At 27.6% G+C, this 17,954-nt stretch overlaps 1 protein-coding gene across 1 annotated transcript in view; it reads left to right on the top strand.

Annotated features, from left to right (window-relative positions):
* LOC103579458 (synaptogenesis protein syg-2) overlaps positions 1-17,954 on the top strand; it is a 139,255-nt gene that overhangs the window by 100,520 nt on the left and 20,781 nt on the right. Inside the window, exon 8 of the mRNA XM_053741620.1 lies at positions 16,027-16,186. Coding sequence (XP_053597595.1) covers positions 16,027-16,186 — 160 coding nt within the window. The remainder of the gene's footprint in view (positions 1-16,026; positions 16,187-17,954) is intronic.

The raw sequence follows: 17,954 nt of genomic DNA, 5'->3' as shown, positions 1-17,954 counted from the left end.
AATGGCCAAATATAATCATACATAATTATATATAAATCTATATAATTATATATAACTATATATAATTATATTTGGCCATTTTTCATATATGATTATATATAATCAAGTTATATATAATTAAAAAATATTTTTGAAAAAAAAAAAAAAAAAAAAAAATTAAATACCAAATTTTTAATTTGGTTATTACCGCGCGAACGCATTACAAATTCAGAAACAAGAATTGATAGCAGTAAATGATGAAAAAATCCTGGAACATCTGCTGGGTTCGAACACGGCTCCTTTTGGCTGGTAACCCTGAACGTTGATCACTGGTCCACATCACGAGAGTTCAAGTCATTTGCTTAATTGATGTATTTAGAGTGAAATACCGGTAAAAACCGAGTTCATAAGTTTTCGTGATGGATTTTTACACATTAAAAAAACTTAATGAACTTATAGGAAATTATATTTTTGTCGGCCTCGATGATAATTATATAAAATTTTATTAAGTTTCTTCAAATTTTTTGATTTTCTGTTGTGATGTGAAATTTAAAAAAACTTATATAAAATTTTGGAAAACATTGAATAATTTCACAAAATTATATGAAATTCAACCGATTGAAAAACTGGGTACTTTCAATTTTTGAATACCATGAAAAAAAATTTTTTTTTTAAACACCCTAATGATTGTATACAATTATATATGGATATATATATAAGATTATATATAATTATATATGATTCCATATGAAAAAAATTTCTCGGAATAGTATTATATATAATCATATATAATATATATGGAGCTACATATACTTTCTCCGTTTAAATATTGTATTATATATGATCATATATAATCACATATAATTATATATGATCATATATAGTTATATATAATTATGTATGATTATATATAAACATTTTTTCTCGGGTTGTTTACATTTTACGAAATGTTAAATTCTTACTCATAAATAACAATTTCAATTATTGTTCTAATATAAATTTCACATTTTTTTTTTTTAAGTGAATTTAGCATTTTTCAAATGTAATTATTGCGTCGAAAAACGGTCGAATTGACAGTTTTCACAATGTGAAAATAACATTTTCAATTTTGTAAAATTGACATTTTTGGGCTGACAGCCCAATGATGGGAATCGTTTTCTCCCTGTACTGTTCTTTTTTCTCCGTGTATGAGTTACCATGCAATCCCCCATAGATTTTTTTTAATAGGGTAACCATAATTATGAAGTAATCTAATAGCAAAAAATTTTAAACGACAGTAATTTTTTACCTAGGAAATGAGTTTATAATAGTACAAAGTCATTGTATGACTGAGTATCGCAATCTGGCTGTTTGAAGTAGTACATTATAAAAAAGTGTTAGAGTCTACACGAGAGTAAGAACAAGACTAAGAGTGAGAGTGATAGTGAGAATAAAAGTGAGAGAATAGATAAGAGGACAGTGAAATCTCTTGGAAAATGAAACAAAAACGCACAAGTGTATATAGTGTGGCTGACCTAACCCTACTTTATATTCGCCGGGAGAACAAAGCCAAAGTATCTCGTCAAGTGTCTCTTTTGATACGTGCCGACTGTTCTTGTTAAAGCTGGTCCTTTCCGCGTACAAGAAGCACCTTAATCCTCATTGTAGTCCTCCATTTCCGGCAGTTACGTGGGGATACCGAATATTCTGACAATTTCCTTAAAGACCCGAATAAGGTGAGGTGTCTAAAGATTCCTTCCTCTTTTATATTATATTATGTCTACACCATTGTTATTCACTCTTTTATGATTATTTTAGTGTCTTTACTTTGTCATCTTTGTTGAAATAATTTCATTTACTTCTTCATCCCTTACAAAGTTACGAATATTTTAGGACGATAATAAAAGCATTTACCTGGAAAATATTTCAATCTCACTAACATAGAATGTGATCCTTAAGCTCTAAAAACATGTCTGTCATCAAATGTGATATTGTTTCTGATAATACATATGCTTAAACTGTGAGACATAAAAAAGTGTTTTGATAATTATTCTATATGCCGTTTAAGATCATCTATTTTCAGAAAATGTAACACAGCTCGGGTGCTCCGTATGAAAATAACATATGGTCAAAATATATGTAAAAATATATGATAAATATCAGAAATTATATGTGGCTAATTTAACTATATTTTTTGATATATTTTTTTTTATAGTAAAAAATATAATATGCATCATATACGAGTCCGTAAATGTTTAGCATATATAAAATATATATGTCAATCATATGTAGAAAATATATAATTCCATCATATATGAAAATATACATTTTTGTCATACACAAAAACTATATTTTTATCATACATAAAAATGTATGTTTCTATCATATACGAAAAATATATTTTGATTATATATAAAAACATATATTTATATTATGTATAGAAAAAAAAAGTTTCTTATACGTACGACCCTCTCCAATTAAATTAGATCTAAATTTTAATATACTCTTTAAATTGCAGATAAAATTATCGAAATTAGTCAATTTGGAGCGAATATAGAATATACCCATATACATACACATACTGAATAAAATATATGCTTAAATATAAGGAAGAAAATATATGGTGCCATATATAATATAAATTATATGCTATCATATATTTCATTTCATATGAAAATTTTATATTTTTTGAATAGATAAGGAAATATATCAATACAATATACATTATAAGGTAAATGTGAATATATGTATGACTTAATATAAAAAACATATAAGTTACATATATGGAATACACGGAGAAAAAATTATGGTAACTGTTCCTAGTACGTTTATGAAATTGCATCCTATGGCATTATGGTAATGATTACTTGGGATTATGGGATATAGACCCATACTTTCTGGGAAAAGTTTCCATAAGTATGGGAAAAATTCCTATAATATTATTGTAAACATAACCATCATCTTATGGTAATGATTACTCTAATATCATGGTAACCATTACCATAATAATGTAATGGTTACCATAATATCACGGTTATGATTACCATAATGTATGGGAATTATTACCATAATATTATGGTAATGATTACCATAATGTATGGGAATTATTACCATAATATTATGGTAACCATTATCATAATATTATGGTAACCATTATCATAGTTACATGGCAACGATTACCATAATTCCATAGGAACTATTTCGACACCATATGGGAATTATACCCATAATTATAGGAATGATTACCATAATATATATGGGTGCCGTTCTTATAATTAACATTTGAAAAAATCCGGTTACCATGCAGTATGGGAACCATTCCCATAATATATTTAACTGTTACCATAATTTTCTCTCCGTGTACATATATTTACTACTGTATATAATTTTATATTAAATCGGCGACAATCTCTATATGATTTTTTATAATATATAATATACTATATCATATATTTTTTTGTTGCAAACATATATTATTTTATATACTTTAATCATATATTATTTTTCCTACGGGTGTGTTGGAAGAACACACTTGTTTTTACAGATATTTAAATGAGGGCTCATATTTTTCTTAAATTCAAAAATCGTGAAAATAAATATTTCTTTGCGATACCTACCCCAGAAGTTAAATTTAAGAGCGTTAGAGAAGCGACCAATCGAATGTCCAACTGACGTCATAATGGAGATATATGTTCGAGGTTACTAGGGACTCATGAGGACTTGCGCGTTCGGTGTACCGCACGTTAACCTCTGCTAATGCTGTCAACCGTGCAATATACGTGTAATATCAGTTATTAGCTACCCGTGAACGACGAATCATGCATGGCCGTATATGGTTCATGTATGAAACATATATGTGGTCATATATGGCCATACATGGGCATATTTTGCGTATAGTCATGCATGGACATATATGAATCATATAAGACCATACATGGTTGTTTATGACTATATATATGCCTATGCTTAATTAAACATATATGGCCGTATATGGTTCATGTATGAGCATATATGGTCACACATAGTCATGTATAGCATATATGGCCATACAAGGCTGTGTATGAAAATACATGACCATGCATGTCTGTAATTTATTAAACATACATGGCCATGTATGATCATATGTGGCCATGCATGATCATATATGGTCATGCATGATCACATATGGCCATGTATGATCATATATGGTCATGCATGATCACGTATGGCCATGTGTGATCATATATGGCCTTGTATGGTCATATATGGCAATACATGATCATATATGGTCATGCATGATCACGTATGGCCATGTATGATCATATATGGCCTTGTATGGTCATATATGGCAATGCATGATCATATATGGTCATGCATGATCACATATGGCCATGTATGATCATATATGACCATGTATGGTCATATATGGCCATGCATGATCATATATGGCCATGTATGATTCATTTTTCACAGGTAGTGATAATTTTCTTCATAAATTGAACTTCTGAATTATGGATTGGATAAGGTAGTGTATATTATTAGTCTATCAGCTATATTAAGTATATATTTTCGCACGAGTGTTAAGATCCTCACTCTTTCTCTTGTGACCCAGCGCCACCTGTCGGCTTATTCTGGAACCAATGCCATAATCTGTTACTTATTCGACTTATATCATGAACAGTTATTCTAATTTTAATTCCTGCCCTGTTTAGCGATTACATTTTCGAGTTGGAATGTCCTGCTTTCCTCTCTTAATGTGTAATAGACTACTTCCATATTATAAAATTGAAGTATACTTCCATTGAAATTTGAAATCTCAGCGCCCGCTTGCCAGTCGAAATAAGCTGATGTCAGATCAATGCGGTCTGAATAGAAAAATCTGTAACAATTTCAAAATACTCGTATTGTATTTTTTTCTTCAATCTACCAAGGAGTAGAATAAAGCGAAAAAAGTAAAAATATGGATACGACAATTTTTCAATCTTTCATAGCCAAAAATAATTGAAATGCTACTTTTATATAATGACCCTATTTAGGCTTGAAATTATATAATTTAAAAAATTATCAATTCTAATATATAAACAAAGTATAGGAGTCAGTGACTTCTTCTGTTCTTGTTGTTCAGTATATTTATTCAACGAAAAAACTTTTCTCAATTTTTTAACGGTTAGATTACTTTTCCTTTAATGCATCACAACCCGCGTAAATATTTATTGCAGAGAGAATCGAAATAAACTTGAGTGTATACGTACTTTTCAACTTTCACGCCCACTCAACTTCTATTTCCTGAAAACTGTCCACCTTTTATTTTCCTTTGTTTCCTTTATATTATAAAATTTATATTTCGAAACAAAACTTATAAAATTGGAAATACATTTATCATTAGACATTTTACAATTTTAAATCATATCATGTTGGTACTTATGACCCAAAAGTATTTTGTATTTCTTTTTTTTCAACTATTCAAAAGGTGGCGGGGCAAAATGGGTCGACTGAAATTTTTCAAAAAGTTCAGACCCAAGACCATATCCACCCCTAGAATTTTTTTTTAAACTGTAGATAGGAACAAGAACAAGGGGTAATTTGAGCCACCAAAAATTAGTTACAAAAGTCTAAAAATAAAATCGATCGTAAAACTTCATATTTAAGTAATTTATTGAATATTTTCACAATTGATAATTAAAAATAAATTTCACATCACTAAGATTTGACTTTATATTTATGATAATTATATCTTACAAATTTTATCAATATTTGTCGTGTAATAAACCGTCACGCAGTTCAGCTCAAGCATAAACGCATTAAGAGTGATTTACTATTGCTAACCATCTTAATGGGATTTACTCACCTCAAATAATTTTTATAGCTCAAATAGCACATTGAATTTGTATCAAAAACTATATAGATTTCGATTCATGTGACTAATAGACTTTCAGATCGATAAACCTTAAAATATGTTCTCTATTGAAAGATGATTGTTACAGTTGTGTTTTCTTCCGTCAGGCTTAATCTGACGCTGACTGGTCATTCAATTGAAAGAGGGTATTTTGACATGTCTATTTTTCAGAAAGTATCATTTTTTAGGTGCTCGAAAAATGGAGAGGGCTTTCTCGAATCGTCAATAAAATAAATACATACAACTAAAATTATTGTTTATAATAACGAGAGCATATATGGCCATACACGAAGAGACAAGAATAGTAATGATTACTATGCTACATAGTAACGAGACATTTTTTGTAAAATGGTAAATAAGGCTATGTAGAATAGGACTTATTAGCACTTTTCTGGTAATGATTACTATGTTACATTGAAACAACTAAAATGGTAAAAATCCCTATCTAGCATGGGAATCAGGGCTATATAGAATGCTACTCAGTTCCATGCTGGAATAGCTGTCATTACAGTTTAATAAGTGAAACGAGGAAGTTAACATGCGCAGATGTTTGCGCAGTAACCTGTATGTGTATGCATGTATATGCGCAATGTATATTATTAAATATTTTAATTTATTTAATTATTATTTATCTGTTATCGAAAAATGATATTTCTTTTTGAGCAATATCTTAATTATTTCAATAGATTAATTCAATTTCTACATATATATATTTATAGTAACCTGAGTTGTTTGTTTTGTCATAACCTTATTTACTAAAAATGAAATAAATAAAACATGGTAAACATTACTAGGTAACATTGTAGTGATGTCCATTTGCATAGTTCTCTTGTCAATGTAGAACGGTAATCATTCCTATGCTAGCATAGCCACCGTTACTATGTAGAATGGGAGGATTACTCTGCCCGGTGAGTCTCGACGCTAGTGATGTAAAGCTAAGCATGTGCTCGTAAAATGCTCGTCAATTGTTCGTCATTTGACGTCAATTGACCAACTAAAAAAAATGACCGCCGGTCATTTTTTGAATTTAATGTCGATTCCCGCGAAATGAGAATAAAAAATTATTAAAAATTTGACCGAAAAATTTTTGACAAATATTTTTCATCTAAGTAGTTGTGCAAGCCAAATTTATTTATTATCGTGAGAATTTTTGGATAAATTTTATTTTGAATATTTAAAATATTTAGGTTACTTTTTTTTTTTTTAGACGAATTTTCGTAAAAAGGAAAGAAAATGCTGATGAATTTTTGTGACTGACCAAAAAAAAAAGTGACGTCAATTGACGAGCATTTGCTATTAAGGAGCGAATAATTTGGTAATCATGTTGTCAAAATATATGGAAGTATATATTAAGTTTATTATATTATACTTATAAATTATATATATACTATCCATATATGACAAGAATATATTGAGCATTATATGAGATAATATATATGAAAAAATACAAAATATTATATATGGGTAAATATATTATTATAAATATATAATCCAATATATGTAAAAAACATATATTTTTCAATGTAGATATTTTTGCCACTATATATTTATCACATATTCACCATATATTTTTTTATATACTTTTAACAATATTTAGCTTTTCCATGTGGGAAACTACTATAACACTCGGGCGTTTTAAAAAAAAAAAATGAAATCTTATTGAGTATAAAAGTTAGCGCTTGAGATGTGCAAAGTTTTTAAAAAATAATTTTTGAAAAGTTTGAATAGTTTTAAAAATTGTTTCTTTTAAAAATAAATAATTGAACGTGTAATAGAATTGTGATGACTGTAACTCGTTCAGAAATTTTTTGCTCAACGTTAGAGAGCAATTGAATCCTGCTCCTTAGGGACATTCGATGAACAGGCAAAAGAATTTAACGAGAAGTTAAATTACCGTTTTTCTCGTACGACACGGCTCGTTGAAGGCACATTCCCATTGGTTTCTCATGCCCCATTACACAGCTTCAACTTCCATGTACGATTTTTTATTTTCGACGATACTTTTATATACAAGAGCACACTAGATATTTGATTTACTTCGTTTATTATCAATTTATCTGAGAAAGTCACAGAGACAGAAAACGAAAGAGAAAAATATAAATAAAAAGTAATCTGAACGCAGTTAAAAATAAATTAAACAACCTTTTTCAACAAGTCATTCCATTTTTATTATATTTACTAAGCAAACTGGATAATTACTATAGGAATGAAGTACTAGCCTCAAGCTGCGTGCAATTAAATGTTTAATTCATGATTTATAAAACCTTTAGTATAGTTTCATGTGAATTTTAATATTATTTAGTTTTTCCAAAGTGTTGTCTTTTCATTTACTACAGTAAATAGTAAAAATAAATTACTGTTTGAATAAAATTAATTAACTTTTTTTTTTAATAAAATTATTTATTCTGTTTTGGATTAATTATTTAAACAGAAGTTCATTTAATAGTTTCAAATTTTTATTTACGTTAATTCATCAATTTTTGATTACTCTACAGAAAATTTACCGAATGAATTATTTTTTATTCATTTCACTTTGAAGAGAAGCGAAATTAACTCGAAAGGAAAGTTTTGAAAAGCATTGATTATAAAAAAAATTATAATGATCCCGAGTCAAAAAGCAAATTTTAGTTTAGTTATCAAAAACCTCAATTCCTTTGATGTTTTATTTGCTGCCCAGAAAGTGACTCTAGTACTCAAATCCTCAATGAAAACAGTGAGGTCTAAATGCGAATAATTAATCGGATTTGAATTATGACTACATGCGGAGAAAAAAATGGAGATTTTTTCAATTTTGCTTGGGGAAGATTCCTGTTGGCGTTATAAGTTTTACTATGTCAACATGTGAACTGTAAATATGTCACATGGCGAAGTTTGCTTTGTTACATAGGAATTATTTCTATATTGACAATGTAAATTTTCCTATACCACGTTGGAAAAATAACTATGTAATATAGGAACAATTCAATCCAGGAAAAATGAATTATACATGGTCATTCACCTGCATCTAAATGCATAGAAAAGACTGTATTTCATATGAATCCCTCGGCGTGTGGTTAGCGCGCCAGACTTTGAATCTAAAGGACCCAGGATCGAGCCCAACTAACGCCGCAATTTTTCATCGAAGAAAAAAATTTATGATCTACTTTAGAGACTATTAGAATACATGAGACATCTAATTTTTCATGATTTTTTTTTTTATTATTTTGTCATTTTTTTTAAATATAGCATTATATATGGTCATATATGACTATTTACCCGGAGAGAAAAAAATAGTTGTAATTCCTATGTAGAATGGTAACCATTACTATGTTACATAGAAACGAGATTTTTTTAGCGTCGAGTAGTGATGCGAAATGGTCATTTTTAATTTTGGTCAAATCATGAGCAGTTGACGAGCATTTGCTATTAAGGAGCGAATAATTTGGTAATCATGTTGTCGTTACATGGGCGTAAGGCTTTATGATGCATTGACATGGCGATAACGACACTCGTCCTCATTTGTCAATGTATTATAACCTCAAAGCAAATGGTGTCATCGGGATCGTCATGTTTGTTTCTTAGTCCACCTGTAGGATTCATTATATTTGGCAACCCCTGCTATGAACATTCTCTATTTAAGAAGTGAAAAATTAAAATTTTATTTAAATTAAATTTTTCAAGGATATTAAGTTGTCTATCACATGAGCGACAAAAAGTAATGTGTTGTCGCAACGTGTGGTGGCGCTTCACTCGCTTCAAAGCAATTACGTTGTTAAGTAAGTATAGGATGCAAAATTAAATCAAATCACTGGTCGTGACATCTTATTACTACGTTAATATATTAAAGTTAAAATTGTAAAGTTATAAGCTATTTAGCGCACAAGTGTGGTTAAGTAGAATGTATAATCAACGCTGAATATATTTCGCGCTTTTGACACAACTTACAGCGCTAGGAAATTGAACTTTCAAAGCAGGTGTTGCAAAAAGGATTTTTTTTTTTTTTAATATTAATCAATGACTTTTGTCTGATGATTTATTGATTCATCCATTTCGAAAACGTCAAGTTCAAAAATTATTGATTCAATTATTCTTCTAAAATTGTAATAAATTATTTAATAAAGTAGAAGAAGAAAAAGTACAAGTCCAATCGGCACTCAAAACTTTTGTTAAAAGCTATACATAGGGCCAACATGAGCACTATGGGGTAATTTGGACAACTCAAAATTTCTTAGAAAAAATTTTCAAGCCTAAAACATACACTGATAGAAGGATTTGTTTAGGAGTAATAAATTGATTTATTAAATTTTTCTCAACTGACTTTTTTGGATTTAACAAATATTTAGTAATTATTAACAATATTTATTATAATGAAATAAGTAACTTCTTTATTATTAAGAAATATTTTTAATGCTAACAAAGTCTTATTAACATAAAAGAAATATTTGTTAGCACCAAACAAGGCTTGTTAATATTTAATAAATATTTCTTAGACGAATTTGTCGGTAGAGGGCTACACACGAGCCTGTAGTGGTGTACAAGTATTAAAAAAGCTATATGTGTGTGTCGTTGCGACGTCATATTGTTTACTCCGTTCTAGCTTGCATTGTTGGTTAAACGTAACCTACAACTGAAGCTCTCATATACTTAAATAATATTTATATCAGAAGTGTTTTGTAAATTGTCATCCATATTATGACTATGAAAATATGGAAGCCTTGTTAATTTTATTCAGTTCAATTTTAATCAAATATAAAACCATTAAAAACACATGTACTATCAAACGGATTTTATGTTATTTCTCAGCGTAGTTTAATATAAGAAATTTTAATTTGTTTATTCTAGTTATAGTGTTAATTATTATGAAATTGTATTTTGAAATTAAAAGAACAGAAAATTTTATACGATGGTTGTTTTAGTTATTTTTGTTTATAAATATAAATATTAATGAATGTGTGTAGCTGCATGCAAAAACATATATAGATATATATTCTTGAACTGTGTGATTTTATGAATTAAATTTTAATAAATAAGTTAATAGATAATTTCTTAAATATAAAAAAAAAATTTGTTCAAATAATAAAAAATATATTAAATATAAAATATTCATTTATTAATTATTAAAAAGTGATTCATTAAATGTTAAAAAGTGATTTATTAAATACTAATAAATCATTTTTTAAATGGAAAGAAATCGTTTATTAAATATTAACAAATCGTTTATTAGATGCTAATAAATATTTATTAAATACAAAAAAATGATGTTTAAGAAATGATTTGTTAAATATTAATAAATATTTCTTAACTAAAGCTCCGTTAAGAAATAATTTGTTAAATATTAACAAATCTTTTTTAATACTAAGAAATCCTTCTATCAGTGTAGTTAAATTTTTAAATGGCTCATTTTGTCCTCATTTTGCTTTCCCTTTACTTTTTTTAAGGTCCGATGTACATTTTTAAAAATTGTTGCAATTTTTTGGGCCACACGAAAGTTATCAGCCGCTTAAGACATAATTATAAATAGAAATAGACTTTTATCAAATAAAGTATTTGAGGTTTGCATTACTAGTATTACAAAATTACATTTTTTTTTTTTTATTTTAAATTGGCACATTAATTTTCCGCAACTATAAAAATCATAGGAATCAGCAAACCAATTAAGGGAGAGCTGTCCTATTGTAGTAACGAGAGAGATGTTCATGGCTTCAAGTATGCCGGCAGCAATACCACTTCAAAATCGACTAGATGAGCATGAGACTTGCACATCTCCACTTGACAGTGCAAATCAATCAGCATCGAATCAAGAGCTTTGTATGCGTAATCAACGTCGTTTCTCCAAACGGAGTAAAATGAGAAAAAAAGAAAAGGACCGAGAAAAACAGAATTTAGAAAACGCGGAGTTAGAATTAAAGTCGATGAGTTTAGAAGAAATAAACGTAACAGAAGAATTCTTAGACGGTTTTGATATTGTTTCGCTGATTAAAAGTTTTTTTTTTTAACATCGTTTTATTGGCTGGAAATCATTTTGACTTTTAATGAAAATTATGATAATTTTATTTCGAATTTTCATCGAAATAAATAATCATTTTATTTACCAATTGATCAAAGATATCGTGTTTTATATCTTATAGTAGCATTTACTTCTTATTTACTCTATTTTTTGCATCTAAAAAAAAATATCTATATTTTGATAATTTTAAACTTTGAGGTAGCCCATCTTAACACTACATGGAAAAAATTCCAGTAAAATTTATGGTGTTGACATCGTAATCGTGAATTATACTTTCATTACCGCCAATTTTCAAATGTCTTATTTTAAAATTTACTGTATGTTGGGAACTTTTTTCACTATTTGAGATCGTAATTTTAACAAAGGCTTCTTGAATTGAAAATCATTCTTAGAATTACAACGTCGTAAAAAAAAAAAAAAAAAATTACAATTTGAATACTATATTAGAATCCCTATAATATCGAAGACATTGAAAATATGTGAAGCCAAACTATTCGTAACGTGATTCGGTTTGAAAACAGCATGAAAATATACACAATTGACACAGCAACCCACATGAAAATACCATATATGATAAATATATACGGAAAAATATATGATCAATATGGGACCATATAAGTGGCCAAAAACGATATATATTTTCTTATATATATTATAGTAAGTTTTAATATAATTAATTATATACGTAAGTTTATAAATTAATACATGTATTATATATATTTATAATCATAAATGTAAACTTATAAGTTAGCACATATATGTATTACATATATTGATAATTATATATGTAAATTTGTAAACTAGCACACATATATATTCTGAACACAATGTTTGAATCTTATGACAGAGAGAGAAAAACAGAAAAGAATAGATTTTATTTATTCTTACATATATGGGGAGACTTATATGGTTCTATATATCAAAAAATATATAAAAATTTATAAAGTTGAATACATGGTACATATATCGTGCCATATAATGACTAATTATATATGTGTTCTTATTTATTTCCATGTATAAATAACATTTATGTTTGAATATATTGAAATTATAAGTTTTCAAATATATAAATAATATATTGGAGTTATACGAAAATATATGAAATCATATAAGATTAAACATATATAGAAATATAATAAAATCGGCCAAAATCGATATACAGTTCTCTACAAGATTTCATGTATTGTCACATATATATTTATATCTGTAACATATATTTTTTAATATATGTTTACCATACATGATATTTTCATGCGGGAATATACATTAAAAGAAGTATATATATATATATATATATATATATATATATATATATATATATATATATATATATATAAAGAGATATGCGCGCGCTTGCGCACGAAAAATGCGCACTAGTGCAATAAATATTATAGTGCTGCCTCTGTTGTCATACGATGTAAATTATAAAAGTTGTGATCCGGGGTCAAAAATAAAACTTGATTCATGAATTGGGTTTGGTTACAAGATTTATATAGATCTTAACATTCAACATACTTATAAGCCTTTCTAAGGCCGAGTGGTCCCTGGCATCAACTCTCGATCGAAAGATCCTGTGTTCGATTCCAACACCCGTCCGAGTGATCATTATTTTATACTTTTATTTAAAATTTCTATCACATAAAATTTTGTAATTTTATAATGTGAATACTGGTAATTTATCCTAAAGAGTTTTTTAGGGCTTTACGTTATTGGTAGGTAGTATTGTTTCAAATAAAATTTACAATGTACATCGTAAAATTACTATTTTAAAGGTATAGTTGGCATCGTAAATTTAACTGGTATTTTTTTCCGTGTGTCTGTCTTAGGATATTCTGTTTTTTATTACAGTAATAATTTTTTAATAAAATAATAAAAAAATAAATGGAAGAGTGAATGGAAATTGAAATAAACCAACCCTACATTTTATATTATATGTGTGAATAAGTTTTTTTCAATATATAAGGTACCCGCAGGTAATAAGGCCTGTCGGATAATAAGGCTTAAGGGACAGGAATGATATTTAAAATAATCGCCTCCGCTAAAGGCTACTCTAGTAGAAGGGTCTTGCATAGACGTTACGACAAATTTATAGAGTTCCGATACCACGTTCCCTGTCTTCTATATTTCATTATCCGTCATATGATATCGTAGCGCAGAAGAAATTATAAAAAAAAATCTAGTCTTCCGACTCTTAAAAAGTATTGTTGCTAAATTTAAGTGATGATTCATCTCTAATACCAATTTTATTAAGTATCCCGGGTCGAAAAATTTGATCTGATTTTGGTCTAACTGAACTGTATTTGGACTACTAGGTCTGTTATTAAACTTCTATCAAAATTTCGATCTGCTTTTGATCTACCTGGACCGAAATATTTGATCCGATTTTAGTCTAATTGGACTATTTGATCTGTTTTTCAACTTTTACAAAAATTTTAAGCTGTTTTCGACCTGTTGTTTTAAAAAACAATTGCGTTACGGGCAGACAAAACTAGATTAATTCTTGAACTTTAAAAAATTTTAGTTCTGAAAATTGGCAAGGACAAAAGCAGATTAAATCATGGACTTATAAAATTTTTATTTATGGGTAATATTTATAAAAAAAATATTAAGTTACAGAATTGATTATGTTTTGTTCACTATTTATTTAGTGTCTTTTGTTTAAAAATGTCGGCAGTTAATGAAAGTTTGACAGCTTAATTTTTAGTTGTCTTGACTGAATATTTATAGCATTGAATAAAAGTGATAAAATAACTCTTAAAATGTCTAAAAAATTTTTCTTATTTGCCGGATAAAATCGAAAATATTTTGGCATTAGAAAACATCAAAATTCTTGGGACATCTTTTTACGGAAGCGCATTAGCGTTTCAAATATTAAGAAAATTAAAATAAATTTATAAGTCTAGATTATTATTATTATTTATATTTTTAAAAAGTCCTGTTTTAGCTCTAAAAGCGATTAAAAACAGACTAAAAATAATAGTAAATAAAGTCTGTTTTTGTCCTTAAAAACAATTGAACACAAACCAGTAATTATAATATAAAAGTCTGTTTTTAGTCTAAAAGCGATTTAAAACAGACTAAATATCATACGAAAATAAGTCTGATTCTGGCCTGGATAAGGAATAGTACGGGCAAAAACAGATTAAATTCCTATATAAAATAAATACGATTTATAAACTAGAAATAACGAAAAAATATTTGAATTTATCATTTATTTTAAAACAGATCTAATTTTTTGACCCGGGATAATTAAACTATTCCAGTTTGTTTAACCCGTAGGCCTTATTACCCTACCTTAGTAAAATAAGGTTTATTCTATGGTTTTTGTAAAAGTATAATTTTTGATTTGTTTATGTCAAAAATTACCATTACATTTTATGGCTAATATATTGAGAAAGATTAATGATACATTTCGATAACTAAATGCAATATTTTCATTTCCATTCAAAATCTCCCTTAACTAAACCTTATTACCCACCGGTACCTAATAAATCCATTCTTACACCTTTTTTTTACATTGTAACATTATTTTAATTTTTTTTTTATAAATAAGAATACATTTATAAAAAATAATCATTAAATCACCGTGTCAATAAAATAAATAAAACAATAATAATAAAAAACATCATTGTTATTATTACCATTACACATAATTATTCAAAATTATTTTCAATAATATCAGAGCATAATCCATTATCCAAAATTATTATACAATTGGAGATATTGTATTACATCCAACTATTGGTTTTTAGAGTAAATAATTAGCTTGAGTGAGTATTCAACCGAAGGTGGTAAAATAAATTGATATATTATGGAAATATCTATGCAAACACAGAGTATAATTCTAATTCAACAATTAATTTGCTTAATTGTATTTTTTTTTCTTCACAATCAACTAATCAATGTAAATAAGAAATTTACTGGATTTAAAGTTAAATACAAATAACTTTTTGTGGTGATCACATGATTATTAAATGAATCGATGATTTTGGCCTCATTGATTTCATTTGATTATTTACTCTTCAATGTTCACTGTATATTAGTCAAACAAATTAAAACAATAAATTTCAAAATTAATAAAAATAACAATTGCATTTAAATAACGTTCGATATTTTATAACTTATAACTTTTTGCGAAAATTTTTGTTAATGCTTTTTATTAAGATATGATAAATCAAAATTTACAATTTTTTTGTGGTTATTTCAGGATACACGTTTAGAACATGACGTCGCAAGAGGAATCTTGATAGCTGCCAATACTTTAACGTTGAGGATCTTGACTCTTCAATACTCTGGAGAGTATTCATGTTTTGCTAAAAATAATGTCGGAGAGTCAAGAAGTTTGCCGATATTTATTTACATGAAATGTAAGTAATTTTATTTCAAAATATACAGAAAAAGTTTTTTTGTTTTAAACTTGGGGCTAAATTATATAAAGCGCACATGTAAAAAAAGGTGTAGTAGAATTTACCGCAATCGGGGATACATATATTCTGACTAGTAGGGATGGGTGATGTTAGCAAAAAAAAATCGACACCGGACTATCGATTTTCGATATTTTTCACCAGTGAACAATCGATGTTTTGACAAAAACATCGAAACGTCCATTGAAGCCATCGATGTTGAAAATGCGCGCGAAAATTTGAAAAAGTTATAATTACAACTAAATTTGACATAAAAAAAAAATCATTTTAAATTATTATTAATTATAATCTAATCATCAATAATTACTAATCATAAAAATATACTTTTAGGAAAGTTAAATAATTTATTCATCAATCAATAATTTACTATTAAGAACAAATTTATTATTAAATTCAATATTGTCATATACTTTGTCTAGGTACTTACGAGGTATATGTAAAATGATTATATCCTTTCCAGCCATTTGATATATTTATGTTCATAAAAATATTTGAAATAATTTATAAATATTAATTTATAGGTTTTCAATAATTGAAAGCTTTTAAAATCCTTTGAATAAAAATGCAACGAAACTTGAAGTTAGTCAATAGTCGAAACTTGCAAAAAAATGGGACACAATTCCTTATTGGTTGAAATTAAGGCTCGCTCGTAGCGCGCTATTTAAATTTCTAGTAGAAATCTATTTCGATGTCAATGGTTCATTATATTACATCGAACATCGATGTTTCGACTTTAAAAAAAATCGACCAAAAAAAACGATGTTTCCCGAAAAAAACATCGATAGTCGAAACATCGATGTATTTCGCCCATTCCTACTGACTAGTAATATATAGGATCACTATACATGCACATTTAGTAATAACTACAAGCCTGTTGTGGTACACAAACTGTAGTAACATCCACTACTGTCGTTGGTTAAGGTAGTTACTCGCAAAACATAACTTTTCATCAAAATTACATGTAATTGAAATACGATTTCAAGGTAGATGTCCTGCATGTAACTTTGAAAAATCAAAATTTTTGACCGTTTGTAAAGCGAGATAGTAATAATCGAAGTACACACAATTAGCATGTAGTGGCTCGGATCAACCTAAAAAAATTCATATTTTCTCGTATATTTCAAATCATTCTGCTTAAGAATGTTTCAAAAAACTAACAGATAACAGAAAAAAATTTTCAAATTTAAAAAAAATAAAAGATAATCATACTACAAGGAGAAAAAAATAGAGTGAAATTTACTAAAAAATATGGGAATAATTACTAAATTTAGATAGTAATCTTGAAACGCTTATGATTTATATGAAAAATTCATAAATAGATAAGTAAATTTTACTCTATTAGAATGGAAAAAAATAAAATTAAATTTTTATCAGCTTTTACGTTTTATTATTATTATTACTATCATTTTGATTATTATTGTTGTTTATGTCATCTGTATTGGTGTTGGTGTCGATTTTTGTTTTTTAAAAAATCACTTGGTTTCAACGGAGATTCGAACCCTGATCTCCCGCGCGCGAGTCCTTTCTTATGTCTGACGGCCCGATGTCTCCTTTACACAAAAGTTTCAGAACTTGTATAATACATATTTGTATATACTATCCCCACCAACTTTTAATTTTATCTATACAAAGTAGAATTTACTATGCAGATAGTAAAAAAATATAATCGTCTTAGCAAAAAATACATTATGCACAGTAATTTTGAATATCT

The sequence above is a fragment of the Microplitis demolitor genome, chromosome 8 (genome assembly GCF_026212275.2).
Source record: "Microplitis demolitor isolate Queensland-Clemson2020A chromosome 8, iyMicDemo2.1a, whole genome shotgun sequence".
Classification (NCBI taxonomy): Eukaryota; Metazoa; Arthropoda; class Insecta; order Hymenoptera; family Braconidae; genus Microplitis; species Microplitis demolitor.
The sequence above is the reverse complement of the archived record's forward strand: the minus strand, read 5'-3'. Positions and strand labels throughout refer to the sequence as shown.